This window comes from Pistacia vera, unplaced genomic scaffold (genome assembly GCF_008641045.1).
Source record: "Pistacia vera cultivar Batoury unplaced genomic scaffold, PisVer_v2 Contig51, whole genome shotgun sequence".
Taxonomy (NCBI): Eukaryota; Viridiplantae; Streptophyta; class Magnoliopsida; order Sapindales; family Anacardiaceae; genus Pistacia; species Pistacia vera.
Window position 1 is genome coordinate 256,564 of NW_022196346.1, and position 20,377 is coordinate 276,940.

General features: G+C 36.6%; 3 protein-coding genes and 1 pseudogene across 3 annotated transcripts; 1 reads left to right on the forward strand and 3 right to left on the reverse strand.

Moving 5' to 3' along the window:
• Positions 1–3,631: 3,631 nt before the first annotated feature.
• On the reverse strand, positions 3,632–4,018 carry LOC116106109 ((-)-isopiperitenol/(-)-carveol dehydrogenase, mitochondrial-like). The gene has a single exon (XM_031392462.1). The coding sequence runs from the start codon at positions 4,016–4,018 to the stop codon at positions 3,632–3,634; it is 387 nt and encodes a 128-aa protein (XP_031248322.1).
• Positions 4,019–13,317: 9,299 nt separating this feature from the next.
• Positions 13,318–14,451, forward strand: LOC116106110 (RNA polymerase II C-terminal domain phosphatase-like 4). The gene has a single exon (XM_031392463.1). It carries the CDS (start codon positions 13,318–13,320, stop codon positions 14,449–14,451), a length of 1,134 nt encoding a protein of 377 aa, XP_031248323.1.
• Positions 14,452–15,243: 792 nt separating this feature from the next.
• LOC116106111 (short-chain dehydrogenase reductase 3b-like) lies at positions 15,244–15,621 on the reverse strand. The gene has a single exon (XM_031392464.1). The coding sequence runs from the start codon at positions 15,619–15,621 to the stop codon at positions 15,244–15,246; it is 378 nt and encodes a 125-aa protein (XP_031248324.1).
• Positions 15,622–18,537: 2,916 nt separating this feature from the next.
• Positions 18,538–19,575, reverse strand: LOC116106242 (annotated as a pseudogene).
• Positions 19,576–20,377: the final 802 nt, after the last annotated feature.

The window sequence follows — 20,377 nt, forward strand, 5'->3', positions numbered from 1 at the left end:
ACTATTTTAGTGGAACATTACAATGCGGCAATGCCTCAGCAACATAAAACATCAGAATGTAGAATCTGAATTCCTCTATTTAATACTATATAGAAAATGTGTTACTAACTTAGTAACAATTAATTTAGTTTATGGTAGTAGTTATGTATTGCTTTTTAAATCTTAATTTAAATTTTACAAGAAATTGTTAGAATTCATATTTTCTTACTTTAAATTTTGCATTTTTAATGAATTAACTACTAAAATTAAATAGTCAAATATAATACATATCAACGTGCTAGTTTTTCACAATTAAAATAATTAAATATTATTGTTACGGAAAGTTTTGATTTACACGAGGCAAAAATCCCCGCAGGGAGAAATTCCCCGTGAAGCCCCGTTCATCGAGCCGGGCGGAGACGGGGATGGAAGGGATTTTGTCCCCACGAGCCGGGGATGGTCATGGGAGGGGGTAACGGGGTCGGGGCCGGGCCATGGGATCCCCAGCCCGCGCCCATCCCTAACTACGAAGTTCTTGGTGTTCCTAAAAATGCGAGCCAGGATGAGATAAAAAAGGCGTTTCATGCCGTGAGTATTTGAGCACTTAATATGCTTTTAAGTTAGGGAATTACATTTTAATCATGATCATAGGAAACCCCTAGTGTAGTGTAAAACATCTTCTGATGGATTGTTCTTTCTTTTCTGGCATCTTGCAATCACTATTAGCTGTTCTTTATGGGGTCAATGGCTTAATTTTTCCTTAGCTTTTTAAAATAGGTGGCCTTAGTGTTTGGGTGAAAACTATGTGGGCTATTTTTACTTTTAGGGGGCGTTTGGTTGGCGGTAATGTCAGATTATTGGGGTAATGTTATCTTATGTTACTTGATTACCACGTTTGGTTGTCAAGTAATATAAGATTCCGGTATTCTTCAAATACCAATAGTAGTTACTATTGGTAATATTGGAGGTAATCTGATTACCTCCATTTTCTTAGGTATTCTGAGATTACCAGGGTTATCTTTTTTTGTTACAATTTTATCCCTTATTAATAAAAATTTTGGACAATAATGCCCTCATTTTAAAATAAATTTACATTAATATCCTATTTCAATTTTACCCATTGTTTAACTAAAATTTTGGACAATAATGTCCTTATATTTAAAACAATTTACAAACCACCACTGCCACTCAGCCACCACCACCACTGCCGCCCAGCTACCACCGCCGATAGTGGCCAACCACCACGGACCGCCATTGAAAACTCGTCGGAGTCCCTATAAAAGAACGAGTTTCGGTGAGAGGCTCCGGGAGGATTCGCTATGGCCGTTTTTGGCCATCAATATGGCTGAAAACGGCCATATCGAAGCCTCTTGGTCACGGTGAGTTGCTGATGGGGACTTTCGGAGACCTCCGGCGGTGGTCTATGGTGGCGGCAGGAGGTGGGGGTGATTTCATAATAAATTAAAGTTTTATATAAGCAGGGGTGTTTTAACTAAATCTGAAATATTGGAGGTTAAAAGAAATTATTCAAAAATTAATAATAAAAATAATATTATATTAATATTTGTAAAGGGGACAATTTAGTAATTTAAATAACATATCCAACAATTTATTCCCCATAACCAACCATATTAATATAACATACCCACCAACTAACCAAACACATTTTCTTAAAGATTTCCAGTAATCTTCCAAGGTAATCTATCTTTCTAGTAATCCAACATTCCCAGTAATCTAACATTTCTGAACCAAACGCCCCCTTAGGAATAGTTTTGCTTGTGGGATCCTTAATGGAACTTGGAAAGTTACACCGGAGATGCATCTAATTTTACTAGTACTATGAATCTAGGGATATTTGAGGTTGGCAGCGTTGCCAGATATTTTTCTACCACTTATGCCATTGGGAAATCATGTCTGCAATTGGTTTAATGTGATTATCCATCATCTAACAGACCTTTTATTTTTATGGTTATTGTCTAAGATGTTGGAATCCACAAAATTGTGCAGCTTGCCAAGAAGTATCATCCAGATGCAAATGAGAATAATCCTTTTGAAAAGAGTAGATTTCAAGAGAAAAGAGATGCTTGTGAGGTTTGTAGCTTTGGTTGGATTGTGAAGTATAATAATAATAATAATTATTTTTATTTTCTGATGCGATTTAGTCTGATAGTTGTACTTTCTCTGTCCATTAGCATCATGATTGTTAACTTTTGTTCTTCCTACTAAAAATATAACTGATCTTGTTCTGACATGGTCCAACGAGCCCCAATTCTCTTTATGATGATTTGCTCATTCTGGTATATTGCAGACTCTGCGAGATTCTAAGAAGAGGGCTCAGTATGACATGGTAACTACTCTTTTTCTTCTTTCTCCCTCTCTTTCTTTTCATTTACTTATGTATTCTTTCACTTCTAGTTTGTGATTCTATAGTCATTAGGTATCTTTGGTCTGTCTTTAATATTGTTCGGTGTTTTTACAGGAGGCACTTAACTTTTACATATTAAAGATTTCAAAATGTATGCATTTTGATTCTTGTGTCACACTAAAGGTTTTCAAATTAACTGAATCATTTTTTTTTTTTATCCTTATGATTAATGGAAGGGTGAAGTAGAGGCTCGGAGAATGTAGACTATAATACTGGTGGTGCAGAGGGGTTTAGATATGCTTATCAAACTCATTTCTCTGGTTCTTTCCATAAAATATTCTTTGAGGTACTTCTCCTCTCCTGTTTTCACGTTTTCATCTTAATGTAGTCTAATAACCTAAACTGATAATATTGAATTTAGGAGAAAGTGGATGGACATCAAAAAACAGTTTCATATCAAGAATCACCAATAATGTCTACTTATTTGGTGGCAGTTGTTATTGGTTTGTTTGATTATGTGGAAGATCACACATCGGATGGTATGGTTATACCATGTTCTGTTGACTTTTCTTCCATATTTCATGGTAATTCCTACAAGAAAAGTATATGTTCTGTTGACTATTTGGTGTACTATAAGAAAAAATATTTTTGAAATATTAAGCTTGGATTAAATGTGATAGTCAACTTAAAACTAAAATTGATATATTTGGTAGTAATTTATGAAGTTTGGCAGTAAAAAACACTAGGACATTTAGTGAGAAATATGGAATGAGATCTGTTAGTTGTCTCTAATATGATCTGATTTCCATGTTACTAATTTGATTGTATTTGCAATGGAATAACTTATGTTAATTACATAAAGTAGCGTTACTGAATATTGTTTCGTTTCTAATTTACGGGTGTCAAATTCAATAATACTATCACAGGTCTAATAATTTTATGATCTCAGGTGCTACCTATTTTCCCTCGCCTTGTTGACCTTCCATTTGAGAAGTTCCAGATGGCACTTGCTCACATACTACAGGTGTGCATGGATTCTCTTAGAAATGATACAGAAATTGAACATTCATTAAAAGAAATTCGCAATTTAACAAAGCACCTATTTTAAAATGCAGCAAACTTAAATGGTTTACACGATATAATTTATATAGCCTTGTTCTGTCATATATAGATGTAGAACTTCATAATTTATTAATCAATTCCATAGTACGTACTAAACATTTTCATCTTCTCTTGAACTAACTAAGCCTTATTTTGCAGACTAATCAAATGAATGAAGAAACAAGATCAATTTAATTTTGATAGAAAGCCACCATCTACCACCAACTCATGCCCACTCACAAATTCTGAATCGTCAGATGCAAGAAACGACACAGCATCTGCAATATGCTTCGTCTTAATCACAATCCCTTTCAAGCATGGATTTGGCTCATACATCCTCTCGACTTCCTCAGCTTCCATACTAAGCCACCTGCACAAACCCGGCGTCGCCACGCCACACGGTGAGACGCAGTTCACTCTAATTCCATGAGCTCCTAGCTGCGTGCTTGCCGATCTAACCAATCCTATCACAGCATGCTTTGACATGTAATAGTCAGTCATCCAATAACCGCCACGGCTCCCTGTCACACTCGCCGTGCACACAATGCTCCCCTTCATTCTCCTCTCAACCATTGCGCGCGCCGCATGTTTTAACGCATGCAGCCATGCCACGGACGTTGATGGCAAAGAGGTGGTCGAAAGCTGATAAGTCGAGATCGAGAACTGTCTGAGGAGGCTTACTGTTTAGAATCCGGGCATTACTGAACATGATGTCTAGTTGGCCATAGTTTTGGAGGGTTGAGTCAACCAATGCTTTGACTTGATCCTCGTTTGTGACATCGCAGTGCACGTAAATGCAATTGTCGGTGCCAATTGAAGTGGCTAGTTGTTGGCCAAGATCATCTTGGATGTCGGCGATCACGATCGCACGAGCACCGTGGTGGGCGAAAACACGAGCTGTGGCCTCTTCGTATTAAGAAGAAAGTATGCTGGGTTATTTTGCAAAGATTAGAAGTCAGATGGCTTGAATTTCAATTAAGCAAAATGTAATACACTGTCGTTTTATACAATGTAACAAACTATAAATATGTTTGTTTTCTGTTAAAGATTCAGTTAATAAAAATCAATGAATTCCAGAATATTCATCTTTCTTCTCAGCTCTGTTTTTCGTTTCTCTTGGTTTCTTTAATTTTCTTGATTCTTCATCTCAATACTGAATTTCTACATGGTATCAGAGCCCTAGACAAGCGTCTATGGTTAATCTTAACTTTGACTCTTCAAGTTTGAATTCACAATCAACCGATATGGATAATGTTAACACCAACTTTACTACCTCAAACACTACACCCTCTTTACCAACAATTTCGGTGAAATTGTTGGAGAAAAACTACTCATTTTGGCATTCGCAGATCCTACCAGCTCTGGTCTCTCATGGAATCGATGATTTTGTTACCGGAGAAAGAATTTGTCCTCCTCCATTTGTGTTCGATAAAGCTGATGAATCTGGGCAAACTATCAAGAAGTCAAACCCTAACTATTCCTCTTGGAAAAAGATCGATCAATTCCTGGTGAGTTGGTTGTATTCTACACTTTCAGAATCAATGTTTCGTCATGTTGCTAAATGTAGCACTGCTTATGAGATTTGGAGTACTTTAGAGCTTCATTTTCAATCTGTTTCTAGAGCTAGGACTCTGCATCTTAGAAATTTGTTGCAATGCACTAAGAAAGAAAATTGTACTGTTAGTGAATATGTGTTGAAAAAGAAGGAGTTGGGAGATGAACTGATAGCTAATGGTGTGAATATAACTGATAAGGAGTTGTTACTTTATATACTGGATGGCTTAGGGCCAGAATATGACGCAGTAGTGGCCAATTTGACCTCCACTAGTAGTCAAACGACACTACAAGAGGCTCAATTTTTATTGCATAAACATGAAATTAGGCTTGAAAGGCAACATAATGTGTTCTCTAACTTTCATGAAGCTCTTCTGGTGTCCAAACAGCATAGTCAAGCTGATCCTTTTTCAGGTCCTCATCATGTCAATCCTACCTTAACTCCAAACTCTCAGCCTCAAATACACTCCCAGCCTCAATCATCTCTCTCACAATTCAATCCTAATACTTGTTAGTTTACTGGAAACAATATGATTCAAGGCTTTTCCAGATCAGGCTTTGGTCTGCCACATCAACAATCACTCTCTCAGTTTCCAGTGACAAGTGAAGGCTTTAATCCTTTTAATTAGTACCAGGTTTACAACTCACAACTAGTGTGTAATAAGGGACGAGGAAGGGGTTATTTTAGACCCAAACTGATCTGTCAAGTCTGTGGTAAAGGTGGACATTCTGCCCTGCAGTGTTACCACAGATTTGATCATACTTACCAATACCAAAGTTTTGGAGTTGCTGGAGTCGATTCATCTACTAATTCTCTTGGCTATAATGTTGAATCTGGTTCTCAAAGATCTTCCCACTTCAATGCCTCCCAAAGCCTAGCTCAGATTCCTCAATCAAACAACTCAGCACAAGCACTTCTAATGACAAAGACTACTATGGTAGATCAGTTATACAACAAGTCAGCCTCTACTTCTTACAATGGTTCTGGATTTTCTGGAGTTTATCACTAGAATAACAGTTACCCTCCTCCACAAAATTTGACCTCTCAAGTGTTTTCACCCACAGTTGGATCCTCTAGTGTTACTACTTTACCTGAAGGAAGTTAGTCTTATTTGTCCTCTGCACATAATTCTCATAGTATACCCATTGCCAATCCTCATACAGTTATGGATCAAATCTGGTATGTTGATTTTGGAGCAACTAACCACATGACAGCAGATATGAGTAACCTGGTTATCAAGGACAATTATCAAGGTGGCTCCATAGTTCAAGTGGGCAATGGACAAACAATTCCAGTCTCCCAAACAGGTGTGTCCTTTCTCAACTCACAAAATTCTCCTAGGATCTTGCATCTCAAGAATGTGTTGTGTGTACCACATATAGCAAAAAATTTGTTAAGTATATCACAAATTACTAAAGACAATGGAGTTATTGTTGAATTTCACTCTGACCGTTGTCTTGTAAAGGATAAGTGCACTCAAGAGGTACTGTTGCAAGGCTTCTTGAAGGATGGTCTGTATCAGCTGAAATGTTCTTGCTCATCTGTGGCCTCTTCTATTGGAGGTGCTTTTGGTTCTAAAGCTTTTTGTCATGTTGCTACTGTCACCAATACAAGTACTAGTATTAGTAGCAGTGATGATAAGACACGTCATGTTCCAGATTGTTTCAGTCTTACACCAATTGTTAGTAACTCAAATAAAGAGAGTGTATCTCAAATAAGCAAGTCTGATGTACTGTTGACATCATTGTGGCATGCTCGGTTGAGGCATCCACAAGTTAAAACTCTCAAGGATATTATGAATAAAATTTATGTACATGGTTGTTTTGATAATAAAATGTTTTGTGAAGCATGTCAATTCGGCAAAATGTCACAGACTTCTTTTCCCATTTCTGCATCCAAATCCATAAGACCTCTTGAGTTGGTGTATTCAGATTTATGGGGCCCTGCTCCAATTTGCTCTTTCGAAGGTTTTAAATATTATATATTATTTGTGGATGACTATAGTAGATACATGTGGATATATCCACTTAAGCTTAAATCTGAGACATTCAAAGTTTTTACACATTTTCATAAGTTTGTTGACAATCAGCTGGATGTTAAACTCAAGACTCTGCAAACTGACTGGGGAGGTGAATTCAGGTCTTTTACTGAATATTTAAAAGAGCATGGCATTGGTTTTAGACATCCATGCCCTTATCTACATCAGCAAAATAGTAGAGTTGAAAGCCGACATAGAACAATCACCGAATTTGGATTAACATTGCTAGCACATGCTAGTATGCCTTTGTGTTTCTGGTGGGGCCTTCTGTATAGCCGTATACATTGTTAACAAACTTCCTTCATCTGTTCTTCAGGATCTCTCTCCTTACCAACAATTGTTTCAGCAAGAACCAAAGTACGGTGAGCTAAAGGTATTTGGTTGTTCATGTTACCCTTACATGAGACCATATTAGAAGCAGAAATTCTCCTATCACATTGAAAAATGTGTCTTTATAGGTTATAGTCTTGCACATAAAGGGTATAAGTGCCTTTCCTCCACAGGAAAGGTTTACATAGTGAAACAAGCAAAGTTTGATCAGACTGTTTTTCCACTTAAGCTTGGTTTCAAATGTTATCTCATTAAGGATGAAACTGCAGGGGGGCTCAATTCTTAGACTAATACAGATAGTTTTTTGTCCTCATGGAATCTTGGTCATTGCTTGAACAAAAGTAATGTTTCTTCTGTTACTATGGTAGCATCGTCTGACACTACTGCTGTAGTCCAAACTGCTCCTCCTTTTAGTTCTACAACAGATGTTCATACTACTGATATAGTTAAGCCTACTCCTCTTTTTAATTCTACAGCAGATGTTCATGCTATTGATACAGTTCAGCCTATTCATACTACTGATGCAGTTCAGCCTATTCCTCTTTTTAATTCTACAGCAGATGTTCATGATACTGATGCAGTTCAGCCTATTTCTCCTGTTAGTTCTACAGCAGATGTTTATGGTAATTCATTACTGTTTTTCAGCTCATCTAATGATACAGCTACTGATGCAGTTCAAACAAATGTATATGAAGCTACTGATGCAGCTCAGATTACTCTAGGGTCAGTAATTCTGGATTCTGCTACTATCTCTCCATTAGAAGAACCATCTGTTTTCATTGATCAACTGGAACCTTCTTTCAATCAGCATTATAATGCACATCCAAATCAACTGGAACCTTTTTTCAATCAGCATTATAATGCACATCCAATGCTTACTCGATCAAAAACCCATACCTTTTCGAAGCCTGCTAAGTCACAATCTCAAGGCTGTTCTGGATGTGCATATCTCTCTACTTTGTGTGTTCTAGCTGAACCAAAAATTGTCTCAGAAGCTCTGCGAATTACAGAATGGAAGGTAGCAATGAATGATGAGTTTTCAGCTCTGGTGCGAAACCAAACCTAGGAATTAGTTCCTTTCTCTTCCAATATGCATGTTGTAGGATGCAAATGGGTATTTAAAACCAAGCTGAAATCTGATGGCACTCTTAAAAAATACAAGGCACGATTAGTGGCTAAAGGCTTTCAACAAACCCCAGGTTTGGATTATTTCGATACATTTTCTCCAGTTATTAAACCTGCCACTATAAGGATCATATTCTCACTTGCTGTTCATAATGGTTGGGATATCCAACAAATTGACATTAACAATGCATTTTTGAATGGAGATCTTATAGAGACTGTGTTCATGTTTCAACCTAAAGGTTTTACTGATCTTCAACACCCCAAACATGTTTGTAAACTCAACAAGGCCCTCTATGGCCTAAAACAGGCGCCAAGAGCCTGGTTTGACAAGTTAAAGGCGGCTCTTACTGATTGGGGTTTTCTTGGTTTAGTTTTTGACACCAGCCTATTTTTCTTTAAAAAGGAGTCTCACATAGTGTATTTACTAGTGTATGTGAATGATATTCTCATTACTGGGAATGATTCTGCATTGATTACTCAAATAGTTACAGATTTAAATAACAAGTTTGCTTTGAAGACTTTAGGGTCTATTAACTATTTTCTTGGCTTTGAAGTACAAAGAGACAAGTCAGATTTGCTGCTTTCTCAATCAAAATATGCTGTTGATCTATTGAACAAAGCTGGAATGGCAGAATGTAAGCCCTGCAATACACCTATGGCCACTTGTACAAAACTGATGAAAGAAGACAGTGAAGCTTTTGATCAGCCCTCTCTTTATTGGAGTCTTATGGGAGGTCTTCAATACTTGACTTTGTCTAGACCTGATATGTCTTTTGCAGTGAATAGATTGAGTCAATTGTTACAGTCTCCTACTACAAATCACTGGACTGCGTGCAAGCGAGTACTTCGATACATTAAAGGCACCCTACAACATGGTTTACTCTTCCAAAAACATTAGAATTTTGCCTTGGAAGGCTATGTTGATGCTGACTGGGCAGGTGATGTTGGTGATAGGCAATCCACAACAGGGAATAGCATATTTCTTGGTGGCAACTTAGTACAATGGGTGTCTAGAAAACAGAAAGTGGTGTCTCTCTCTCCAACAGAGGCTGAATATCGGGCTCTTAGTCAAGCAGCCACTGAACTTGTTTGGATCCAAAATCTGTTTCAAGAACTTGGCATCCTAATCAAGAGTATTCCAATTTTGTGGTGTGATAATATGAGTGCAGGAGCACTATCTTCTAACCCTGTTTTCCATGCTAGGACAAAACATATTGAGATTGATGTCCATTATGTGAGAGAACTGGTTATTGATAAGAAACTTGTTGTTCAATATGTTTCCTCTAAGTTTCAAACTGCAGATTTGTTAACAAAGGCACTTCTTGCTCACAGGTTTCAAGTTCTTAAAGAAAAGCTTACTGTTATGTCTTCTTTGCCAGCGTTAGTTGCTACAATCAAAGACTAATTAAGTCTTATGCAAACTAAAGTCAATATGTTGCAGAAAGTTGTGTTTTTTTTTTTTTTTTTTTTTTTTGATGCAGACAGAAAGTTTTGTTTTTAGAGGAAGATAGTGTAGCAAACTGAAGTTGCAGACAGTTGTGTTTTCAGATGCAAATTGAAGTTGCAGAAAGTTGTGTTTTCAGAGGAAGATAGTGTAGTTTACGGGGAAATGTTGAGTAGGTAGAATGTTGAAGCATGGTAAAAGTGAAGATAAGTTTAGAGAGGAAGATAGTGTAGTTTACGGGGAAATATTGTGAAGGAAGAATGATAAAGAATAGTAGGAGTGTTCTGTTTACGGGGGAATATTAAGAAGAAAGCATGCTGGGTTATTTTGCAAAGATTAGAAGTCAGATGGCTTGAATTTCAATTAAGCAAAATGTAATACACTGTCGTTTTATACGGTGTAACAAACTGTAAATCTGTTGAAGACTCGGTTAATAAAAGTCAATGAATTCCAAAATATTCATCTTTCTTCTCAGCTCTGTTTTTCGTTTCTCTTGGTTTCTTTAATTTTCTTGATTCTTCATCTCAATACTGAATTTCTACACTCCGATACCACTAGCACCACCTGTGATGATGGCTACTTTGCCTTCCAATTTCTTTGTTTGCGGCAGAGTTTCTGTCATCCTTTGTTCTTTTTTGGTAACGGATTGCAGTGGTAATTAAAGTTGAAATTGGATCAACTAACGAGGAAACAGGCTCAAATTTTTCTACAGAAAAATGGCCACTGGAGCATAATCCAAGCGTTGCTCTTATAGTGTAATATGGATTCAATCTTTACTCTTTAAACATAGAAAGTGAAATTTTTGTCTCAATCTTATAGTTAAAACTGAGCTTATTTCATGTCCACATGACCACCTTATAGTTAAAACTAAGCTTATTTCATGTCCACATGACCATACAATTGGATGAAGCTTGACCAAACATAAAATTCAGAAATGACAAAATCTTTTTCTGAATTATTATTTAACATTTTGATCTTTTGCATTCAAAATATCTTCAATGCAAAAGATCAAAACAACCTGCTCTTTTGGTATATATTTACATGCATTAAAAATATCTTCAACAGTGCCCAGTTCCACTTTATTTGTAAAAAGCTCTTCATGATCAACTTAAAATAAAAAATAAAAAATTCAGCCAACCAATTGAGATATTCCTTTTGCATTATTTTAAAAGAAAATGTAACTTTATGACATAAATTAATTTGGGTGTGTTTATTTTATTATTTCGAGTAGTATTTTTATAATATTATTGTTAAGTTAAGTTGAGTTGGGTTATTATTAAAGAATTTGCAAATTAAGAAAAAAAACCCTAAATTTATTAATTTAGCTAAACACCCCCAATAATAAAAAGTTTATAACTTGATAAAAACATCTCTACCAACCCACAGTTGCTAGATTTCGGTCACCACCGTCGAAATCTGATGTCATTGCGCACGACCAGCCAGATCCGATTGGTTGTGCTCCACTATGGCCTTTTCTAGCTAGATCCACCACAAATCTGGTTGTTGACAGCTAGATGTGGCCAGATGTGGATGTCAACGACGGCCAAAGATATGGTCGTCGTTGATGGTCAATAACGGCCATATATTAGCCGTCATTGACAGCCAGATGTGGTCAAAGATTTGGCCGTCAACGATTAGATCTTTGGTCATGGATCTGGTTTTTTTCGACTAGATACTGGCCAGATCCAGCCAGCATTGCGCCATTACGCCTGATTCTGACCACCTTCCGGTGGTGGTTGCCGAAATTTGACAAATGTGGGTGGGTGGGGGTGTTTTTGTCAATTTATAAAACTTTTTTGTTGGGGGTATTTAGTTAAATTAACAAACCTATGGAGGTTTAAATAGTTGAATATTATAGGATATGATTTTAAGGATAGGGAAACAACATCCATTTTTTTAAGGATAGGAATAGAGTATTTTTAAAAAAAGGAAACAAACATAGCCTACTATTGGTTTTTCAAAAAATTAAAATGATGAATGCTTTAATTTATTTTTTCATGTGTTTTCCTTAAGAGACACAATATAAATGAATCATATGTCATATGTGAGATGACCGTGACTATGATACTGAACCAATGAGCAAAATAACGATCATGTGAGAAATAAAAAGACTAAAATGGTTCGGATGCAAACGTAAATCCTATGTCCATTATTATCTTCTTGTTTTTCTAATGTGTTTTTGACGTGGTTACAAAAGCTATTTGCTCTTAAGAGAGACAATTACTCTTAGCTATTGAGAAAATGAAAATCTGGATCCCTTCTTTGGGGTGAGAGACCCCTATTTATACTGTTGCATAGGTGGTCTTACTCATAAAATAACCTTCTCATGACATGACACGTGGCCTGACAAATCGCCTTTATTGAAGACTTATTAACAAGGTTTTAAAATTTGGCTTGGATCGGCCGGTTGAACCGAGAACTGGTGATCGAGCCGGGTCGATTTGACTAAAAAATCGGAAATGTTGAATGACCCAGCTTGAATCACGGTTGGACCGACTTTTTTGTTATGAACCGTCGGTCCAACCGTCGGTCCAACTGGTTTGACTTTGCAGTTGGACCGTATTTTTATTATTTTATTATTTTTTATATGTCACGCTGACGTTAGAATGACATTATCACGTTGACATCACAGTTCGACCCGACAATTGAACTAGTTTGACCGACCAACCTGGTGACCTGATTGAGTCACTCCCCGAGTCGGGTTTTAAAACATTGCTTACTAGTAAAGTAGTCCTCTCATGAAGTGTTATGTGACCTGAATGATAGCTCAACTCTAAAGTCTAAACATTAATGTTGAAGCAACCTATGACAACTTTACAAATGAAATAACCCCTTTTTGGTGTGACACACGGCCTTGATAAATGCATGATCACAGAATACGTGGCAAGAGCTCATGCCCCATTTGCATAGTCACAGGACACGTGACGGAAATTCATGGCCTATGAACTTACCGTATAACACCGTGAAATAATAGAAAACGTACATAAGTTTCTAAAAATTTCACGAAGGCTGGAGCCTCCCTGAGCAAGTATACAAGAAAGTTTATATTAACTTTGAAAGCAAACTCTTGTTTTTTGAAAAGCAGTCTTAGGAGAAGACGGAAACCGTAAATACCACGCAATTAACCCAAACACTTGGTATTTAATCAATGCTAAACAAAAGAAATCATAATACGAAGAGAAGTATTAAAATAAAACACAACTACGATATATATACAAACCGTTGAAAAACCCTTTTACCAAATTCAACGCAATACTAATTCTACTTCTAATCGTAATCCGAAACAAATCAGGATTATAAATTCACCTATATAAAACCTTGGAAACCGCTGTTTTGCTCCGTAGTTCATTAATAAAAAAAAGGGTGTGTTTCTTTTGACAATGGACGCGATTTTGAGTGGTTATGACACTTTGAGATCCCAAATAGTCTGTAAATCGCTTTCTCCTTCAAAGAAGACATGTTCACACTCTATGGTTCTCAGAGGCTTGTGCGTTTACTGTGGGAAAAATATGAATAATGGGTTCGGTGTGGGATTTGATTTCTTGCTCGATGGTTTAAGGTTTAGCAACCATGATCTTGCTTGCTGGAAAGAAATAAACTCTAAGAATTTGTTTAGCCAAAGAAAGCTTCAGTTAGTTCTTGATTTAGACCATACGTTGCTTCATTCAAAAGACATCCATAAATTAACTCGTGCGGAGGAATATTTGAAGAGGCGGGCAGATTCTTCTGAAAATATGTCAGACGGTGACCTATTTAATCTGGACAATGATTTCATAGTCAAATTGAGACCATGTATTAGAACTTTTTTAAAAGAAGTCAGCAGTATGTTCGAACTTTACATATATACTATGGGTTCTCGATGTTACGCAGAGGAGGTGGCTATGTTGCTTGATCCTAAGTGCCAATACTTTGTTAAATCTAGAATAATTTCACGCGATGATTCTAAACAAACACAAAAAAAGAGCCTGGATTTGGTGTTGGGACAGGAGCGAGGCATTGTTATTCTTGATGATACTGAAAGCGTGTGGAATGAGCATAAAGAAAACTTAATAGTAATGGGAAAATATAACTATTTTAGAGATGGAGAGATTATTAAGAGATCTTTCTCAGAGAAGAAGACCGATGAGAGTGAAACTAACGGTGTACTTGCAAACGTTCTTGGAGTTCTGAGACAAGTCCATGGATTTTTCTTTGAAGATCCAACAAATCTTGGTGGCCAAGATGCTAGAGCGTTGTTAAGAAAAATTCGCGGAAGGATTCTGATGGGGTGTACTTTATTCTTTAAGGATGTTGAAGATGAACTAACTATACTTCGGAGCAGGGCAGAGGCGATGGGAGCAACATGCAAAACCATACTTGACTCTTCGGTTTCACATTTGGTGTCATCAAAAAATACGATTGAGGGTTATAAATGGGCAGAAGTAGAGACCAGATATTTGGTCCATCCTCGGTGGATTTATGCTGCTTATTATCTATGGTACAAACAACCTGAATATCTGTATTTTCCAGTTTAGAATGTGTTGCTGTGGAACGGTTTTCCTTTGATTGTAATTGAGATATTTAGTTCTTAGATGTTCGTCTTTTGGCTTCAAAAGTGATTCAAATTCATTTCCTTTCTTTTTTTTTTTTTTTTTAATTCCAAAAATTATAATACCAATACAAGATTGTTTGATAGTTTCTGAATGTGAATCTGAATTTTCAAGCAACTGCTTCAACGACTCTTCAATTCGTTTGATTTCTTGCCCTCTAGATCCCTCTACCATTTGGACTGGAGCAGGATCACCGCTCTTATACCAAATGATGATATAAAAAGGGAAATTCAGAGATCTTTATTTCTGAGAACAAGAATATTACAGTAGCTAGATAGATGACCATTGTTACCAATCGAACTTTCTTAAACTCTCTTAAATACAAGAACAGAGCCTAAATGCACTCCTTAATTCCAGCCATTCAAATCCTAAATGTATTCCCTAACATCAATTTGGTTTCCAATCATCTCTTGCAGCAGGAAGGTGTGTAACAGAGGTATGTATGTAACGGATTTTTAAAAATTCAAGTAACAGAGGTATATATGTAATGGATTTTTTTTTTTTTTAAAAAATTCAAGGATGAGTTTGATTAAAACAGGGGAAGTCAACATCCCAATTCCCGATGATAATATATAAAATTGGGCAACCTGACATGAAATTGCATCATTACCCAAATACAGGGCCGAAACAGAAGCTTGTAGTAATGAACATGAAAAGATAAACTGAACCATATGGGGTTAAACCTTTTTTCTGGGGTAATCGAGTGGTGAACTGGATCTAACTCATTCTAGTAAAGAAGCCACCATCCACCATTAAGTCGTGGCCAGTCACGAACTCAGAATCCTCAGATGCAAGAAACAGCACCGCATCTCCTATATGTTTCCCTTTTAGCACTATCCCTTTCAGGCTTGTATATGCTTCATAAATCTTCTTTACTTCTTCAACTTCTCTACCAAGTGAACTGCACACACCCGGTGTCGCCACCGCATACGGTGAAACGCTGTTCACCCTAATCCCATGTACTCCAAGCTGCGCGCTTGCTGATCTAACCAACCCTAAAACAACATGTTTTGACATACAATACCCAATGCTTCTTGTGTAACCACGACTGGCCACTACACTCGCCGTGCCCACAATGCTTCCCCTCACACCCATTAAATTTCCATGTTTTGCAAACTCCAACTAATAGGCCGAAAGACATGCACCCACCTATAGTTTGCTATAAAGACAATTGATACCTAAAAAGTTTAGAAATGACAAACAGCCACTCTCCGCTAGAATCTATTAGTGAATTCCGTTTGAAGAAGGAAAGTGTGGTAATTTTGGGCCACTTGCCTCTCTTCTCTTCTTTCTTTTTATTTTCTTCACATTTTTCTCTTCACTGCTGTGCTGCCTCCAAAGAAAGCAGCAGAATTTTCACTCCTCTTTTCTCTGTTCTTTTTTCTTTCTTCTTCTCTTCCTCTCCAATTTTTTCTTCTCTTTTGCAGATCTGGCCTGCCACTTCTCCTTTTTCTTCTTTTGCGGATTTAGCCAGTCGTTCGGCCATTTCTTTTCGCCGTTGAATATGAAAAACTACAACTGAGTTGCCCAAGTATTTACTCTTAATTTTTTAATTAACCTCTCTTTCATATCAGATTGTCAGAATACATCTCAAGGTCAAAACTCTTTCTAGATAATTCAAAAGGTCGCAAAAGCTTTGTATGCATAACAGTCATTCTTAGCATCCTTATTCACAACAAATCCAAAAAGCTTTTCACTCCCAAACATAAGCAAGAAACCGTTAAGCAAATCGTGTATTGAAGAGAGATATAAAAAGATGCAATCTGTGGTTTTGAATACACGATTGAAATGATGGTGTAGACATGTACAGGCATTTAAGTGTAGTAAGAAATAGAAAGAGGCAAGTGAACAAAGTTTTGAAGACGGTGGAGAGAGGGTTCTGATCTTGTAGTAAAACTAACTTATAATGAGTTATCAGATGGTGGTGATGGAGATGAATCTGATAGTGGAGGAGGATTTGTTGGTGGATTGGCCACTGGTGGTGGTGGAGGAGGGGAATTCGTTGGTGGAGTAAATACGGGTGGTGGTGGAGGTGAACTCCTTGGTGTATTTGGAGGAGGCACAACAGTGAGAAAAATTTGAAGAAAAGAAAAAGAAAGACGAAATTAGAGGAAAGTGGCCTTATTTTTCGGTTGAATGCAAAATTACCACATTATCCTTCTTCAAACGGAATCCACTAACAAATTTTGACGGAAAGTAGTTGTTTGTCATTTTCAAACTTTTTGGGTACGAAATTGTATTTACGGAAAACTATGAGTGGGTACATATCGTTCGGCCCAACTAATAATATGCTTATATTCTCATTCTAACAAAAACTGTACCAAAAATAAAAATATAGATCACCCATTAAATTTCCATGTTTATTGACGTTAATTCTTATTTCAACTCGTTACAACATCAATTTAAGCTCTATTCTTGTTTATATTTTGAATTTTAAAATACTTGTTTTTACGAATATAATGTCACTATTTATTTAGTATAATTTAGACAAACATATTAAATGCGGTTTCATTTATTGCATTTTCAAACACTGGTTTTAGACAAATATAATAAATATGTTTTTATTGATGCAAAATTTATACCAAGCAGAGTGATTCGATTGACGGTGATGGAATTGAAACCGATATTTACGTGATTAATTAAAATCAGCAATGTAATGAATATAAATGCGTTACAGTAAGAACAACAAATAATTTTTAAAGTGGTTCAGCAGATTAGAGCTTAAGCCTATGTCCATTGTTTTTCTTATTTGCTTTATAGAGCTTACAAGAATAATATTAAATGCCTAGAACAAATTGTTAACCCCTCTCTTATCGTTGGAGGGGGTTTATATACTGCGTGCCAAGATGACACCATCATTGTTGTTGATTTGATCTCTTCTGAAATATCCGAGATTCGAGCTATTCTCTGATTTGTCGAACAATTGTCAGAGTTGGTCATGACTAGCTTATGCTAGGTCGGAAAAGTGTTGAGTCGAAATGGTTCTGGGTCAAACTATATCCTCGCATGATTCTGACTTCTCCGAGCTTAATGGGAAAATTACATATAACAGTTTTTATTTTTCATATTTTCTAATCATTTTTCATATTTTCAATAAAAAAATAAAAATAAAAAACACAATGTTGTTTCTGATTTTTCCACCAAGCTCGGAGAATCGTGAGAATATAGTTCGATCTAGATTCTAGAATCAGCTCGACTCCACTGAATGTTAGACTTAGCATAAGCTCATCAAGATAAAGTTTGACCCAGCACAAGCTAGTTGCGAACAATCCAAATGATCATTTGACCAATTTCCAGATAACTTCAGATCCTAGATATCTTGGGAATGATCAGATTAGTAGCAATCACCACGCCCAATCGCGAGAATATCGGAGTTGCAGTTTAATTTAATTGTAATCCCTTTAATTTCGCTCTTTTCTTTGTACAAACTTTGTATATAAACCCCCTCAAAAGATGAGGAAGGGGTTGGAAAATATTTTTAGAATTACTATTATAAGCTCTCACAACAAATACAAATAACAATGGACGTAGGCTCTCAATAATTCATCTCACCGAACCACTTTAAAATCCTTTTTGTCATTTACTTTACTGCATTCATTATTCCTTCATTGTTGATTTTTATTAAATCACACGCACATCCATTTCGATTCCGGCAAGGTCAATTGGAATTCTATAGTTGGTGCGGATTTCTGCATCAACACACATAATTTATAAAATAACATATCCAAAGCCACTGTCAGGAGATTTAATGTTAGAAAATAATGGGATTTCCTGGAAATTACTATCTCTGTCAACACATTAAATTTAATTGGTGTTAGGTTCACACATTATTGATAGTGGGAGACAATATTAGGTCTGTTATTAAATATAAATGGACCCACATGATACTTGAGCAACCGACTACACTGAGCTTAGAATTTAGAAATGATACAGAAATTGAATATTCATTAAAAGAAATTCGCAATTTAACAAAGACACTATTTTAAAATGCAGCAAACTTAAATGGTTTACACGATATAATTTATATATCCTTGTTCTGCCATATATAGATGTAGAACTTCATAATTTATTAATCAATTCCATAGTACGTACTAAACATTTTCATCTTCTCTTGAACTAATTAAGCCTAATTTTAGAGACTAATCAAATGAATTAAGAAACAAGATCAATTTAATTTAGATAGAAAGCCACCATCTACCACCAAGTCATGCCCACTCACAAATTCTGAATCATCAGATGCAAGAAACGACACAGCATCTGCAATATGCTTCGTCTTAATCACAATCCCTTTCAAGCATGGATTTGGCTCATACATCCTCTCGACTTCCTCAGCTTCCATACTAAGCCACCTGCACAAACCCAGCGTCGCCACGCCACATGGTGAGACGCAGTTCACTCTAATTCCATGAGCTCCTAGCTGCGTGCTTGCCGATCTAACCAATCCTATCACAGCAAGCTTTGACATGTAATAGTCAGTCATCCAATAACCGCCGCGGCTCCCTGTCACACTCGCCGTGCACACAATGCTCCCCTTCAATCTCCTCTCAACCATTGCGCGCGCCGCATGTTTTAACGCATGCAGCCATGCCACGGACGTTGATGGCAAAGAGGTGGTCGAAAGCTGATAAGTCGAGATCGAGAACTGTCTGAGGAGGCTTACTGTTTAGAATCCCGGCATTACTGAACATGATGTCTAGTTGGCCATAGTTTTGGAGGGTTGAGTCAACCAATGCTTTGACTTGATCCTCGTTTGTGACATCGCAGTGCACGTAAATGCAATTGTCGGTGCCAATTGAAGTGGCTAGTTGTTGGCCAAGATCATCTTGGACATCAGCGATCACGATCATACGAGCACCGTGTTTGGCAAAAAGACGTGCTGTAGCCTCCCCAATTCCACTGGCACCACCGGTAATTATGGCAACTTTGCCTTCCAATTTCTTTGGGGACAGCATGGATTCTGACATTATTGTTTTGAGTGTTTAGTTTTTGTTACTCTACTATATATGCATATGTAGAAAGGAAATTGAAATCAGCAGAAGACTTTAATACACCAGGTTTGGTCTCTATCCGTTGCTATCTGTCATTTTGATATTTTAAATATATGCAATATATTGGACTCTCTCTCAGTTTACAAATACAGTGTCTATTTATTTTTTCTCTATAAAAACTTTTAATCTTTGATTTAAGATTCAAGGGCGAATCGATGATTTGATGTGTTTATGACTTTATGTTACCAGAGCTATCTTGTAGTATTGTCCACATATTATATTGTGAAAAACAATTGTAAATATTGACCCAAATAATAGTTATGTTTATATTTACATGTACAGTTTGCAAAAGTTGGGACGGCAAAGATACAAGATTAATGATGAGTAATAATGTTCAATCCAACCACGGATAGTCCGATGGTAAAAGAGTAAAAGAAAGTTTCATAAGATATTGAGTTTGAGTTTCTTCAAGCACTAATAGGGATGACTACTAGAGTTCTTAGCTGATCAATAGTTCTCAAACCTCAGGGAATTAGTTCAAGTGTGTGTAAGCTAAGCCGACACTCCGCGATAAAAAATAATAATAATAGTGTTCAATTCTATTAGGTCTTTTAATTGAGTAGTTTTATTTAGATTCACTTAAACTCTTATTAATCTTTTTTTTTTTTAATAATTTATTATCTTTTAATTACAGCATAGTTTTAATTTTCAATTTTAAGATTATTTACTCTTTTATATATATATTATCAAATCAAAGACTCAACAGTCTACCATATTAACTGTCACAATAATACATGACGGTGTCAGGTAGACTTGACAAACGGGGGGGTATGGGCTAGGTAACTGCAGGCAACAGGTAAAAC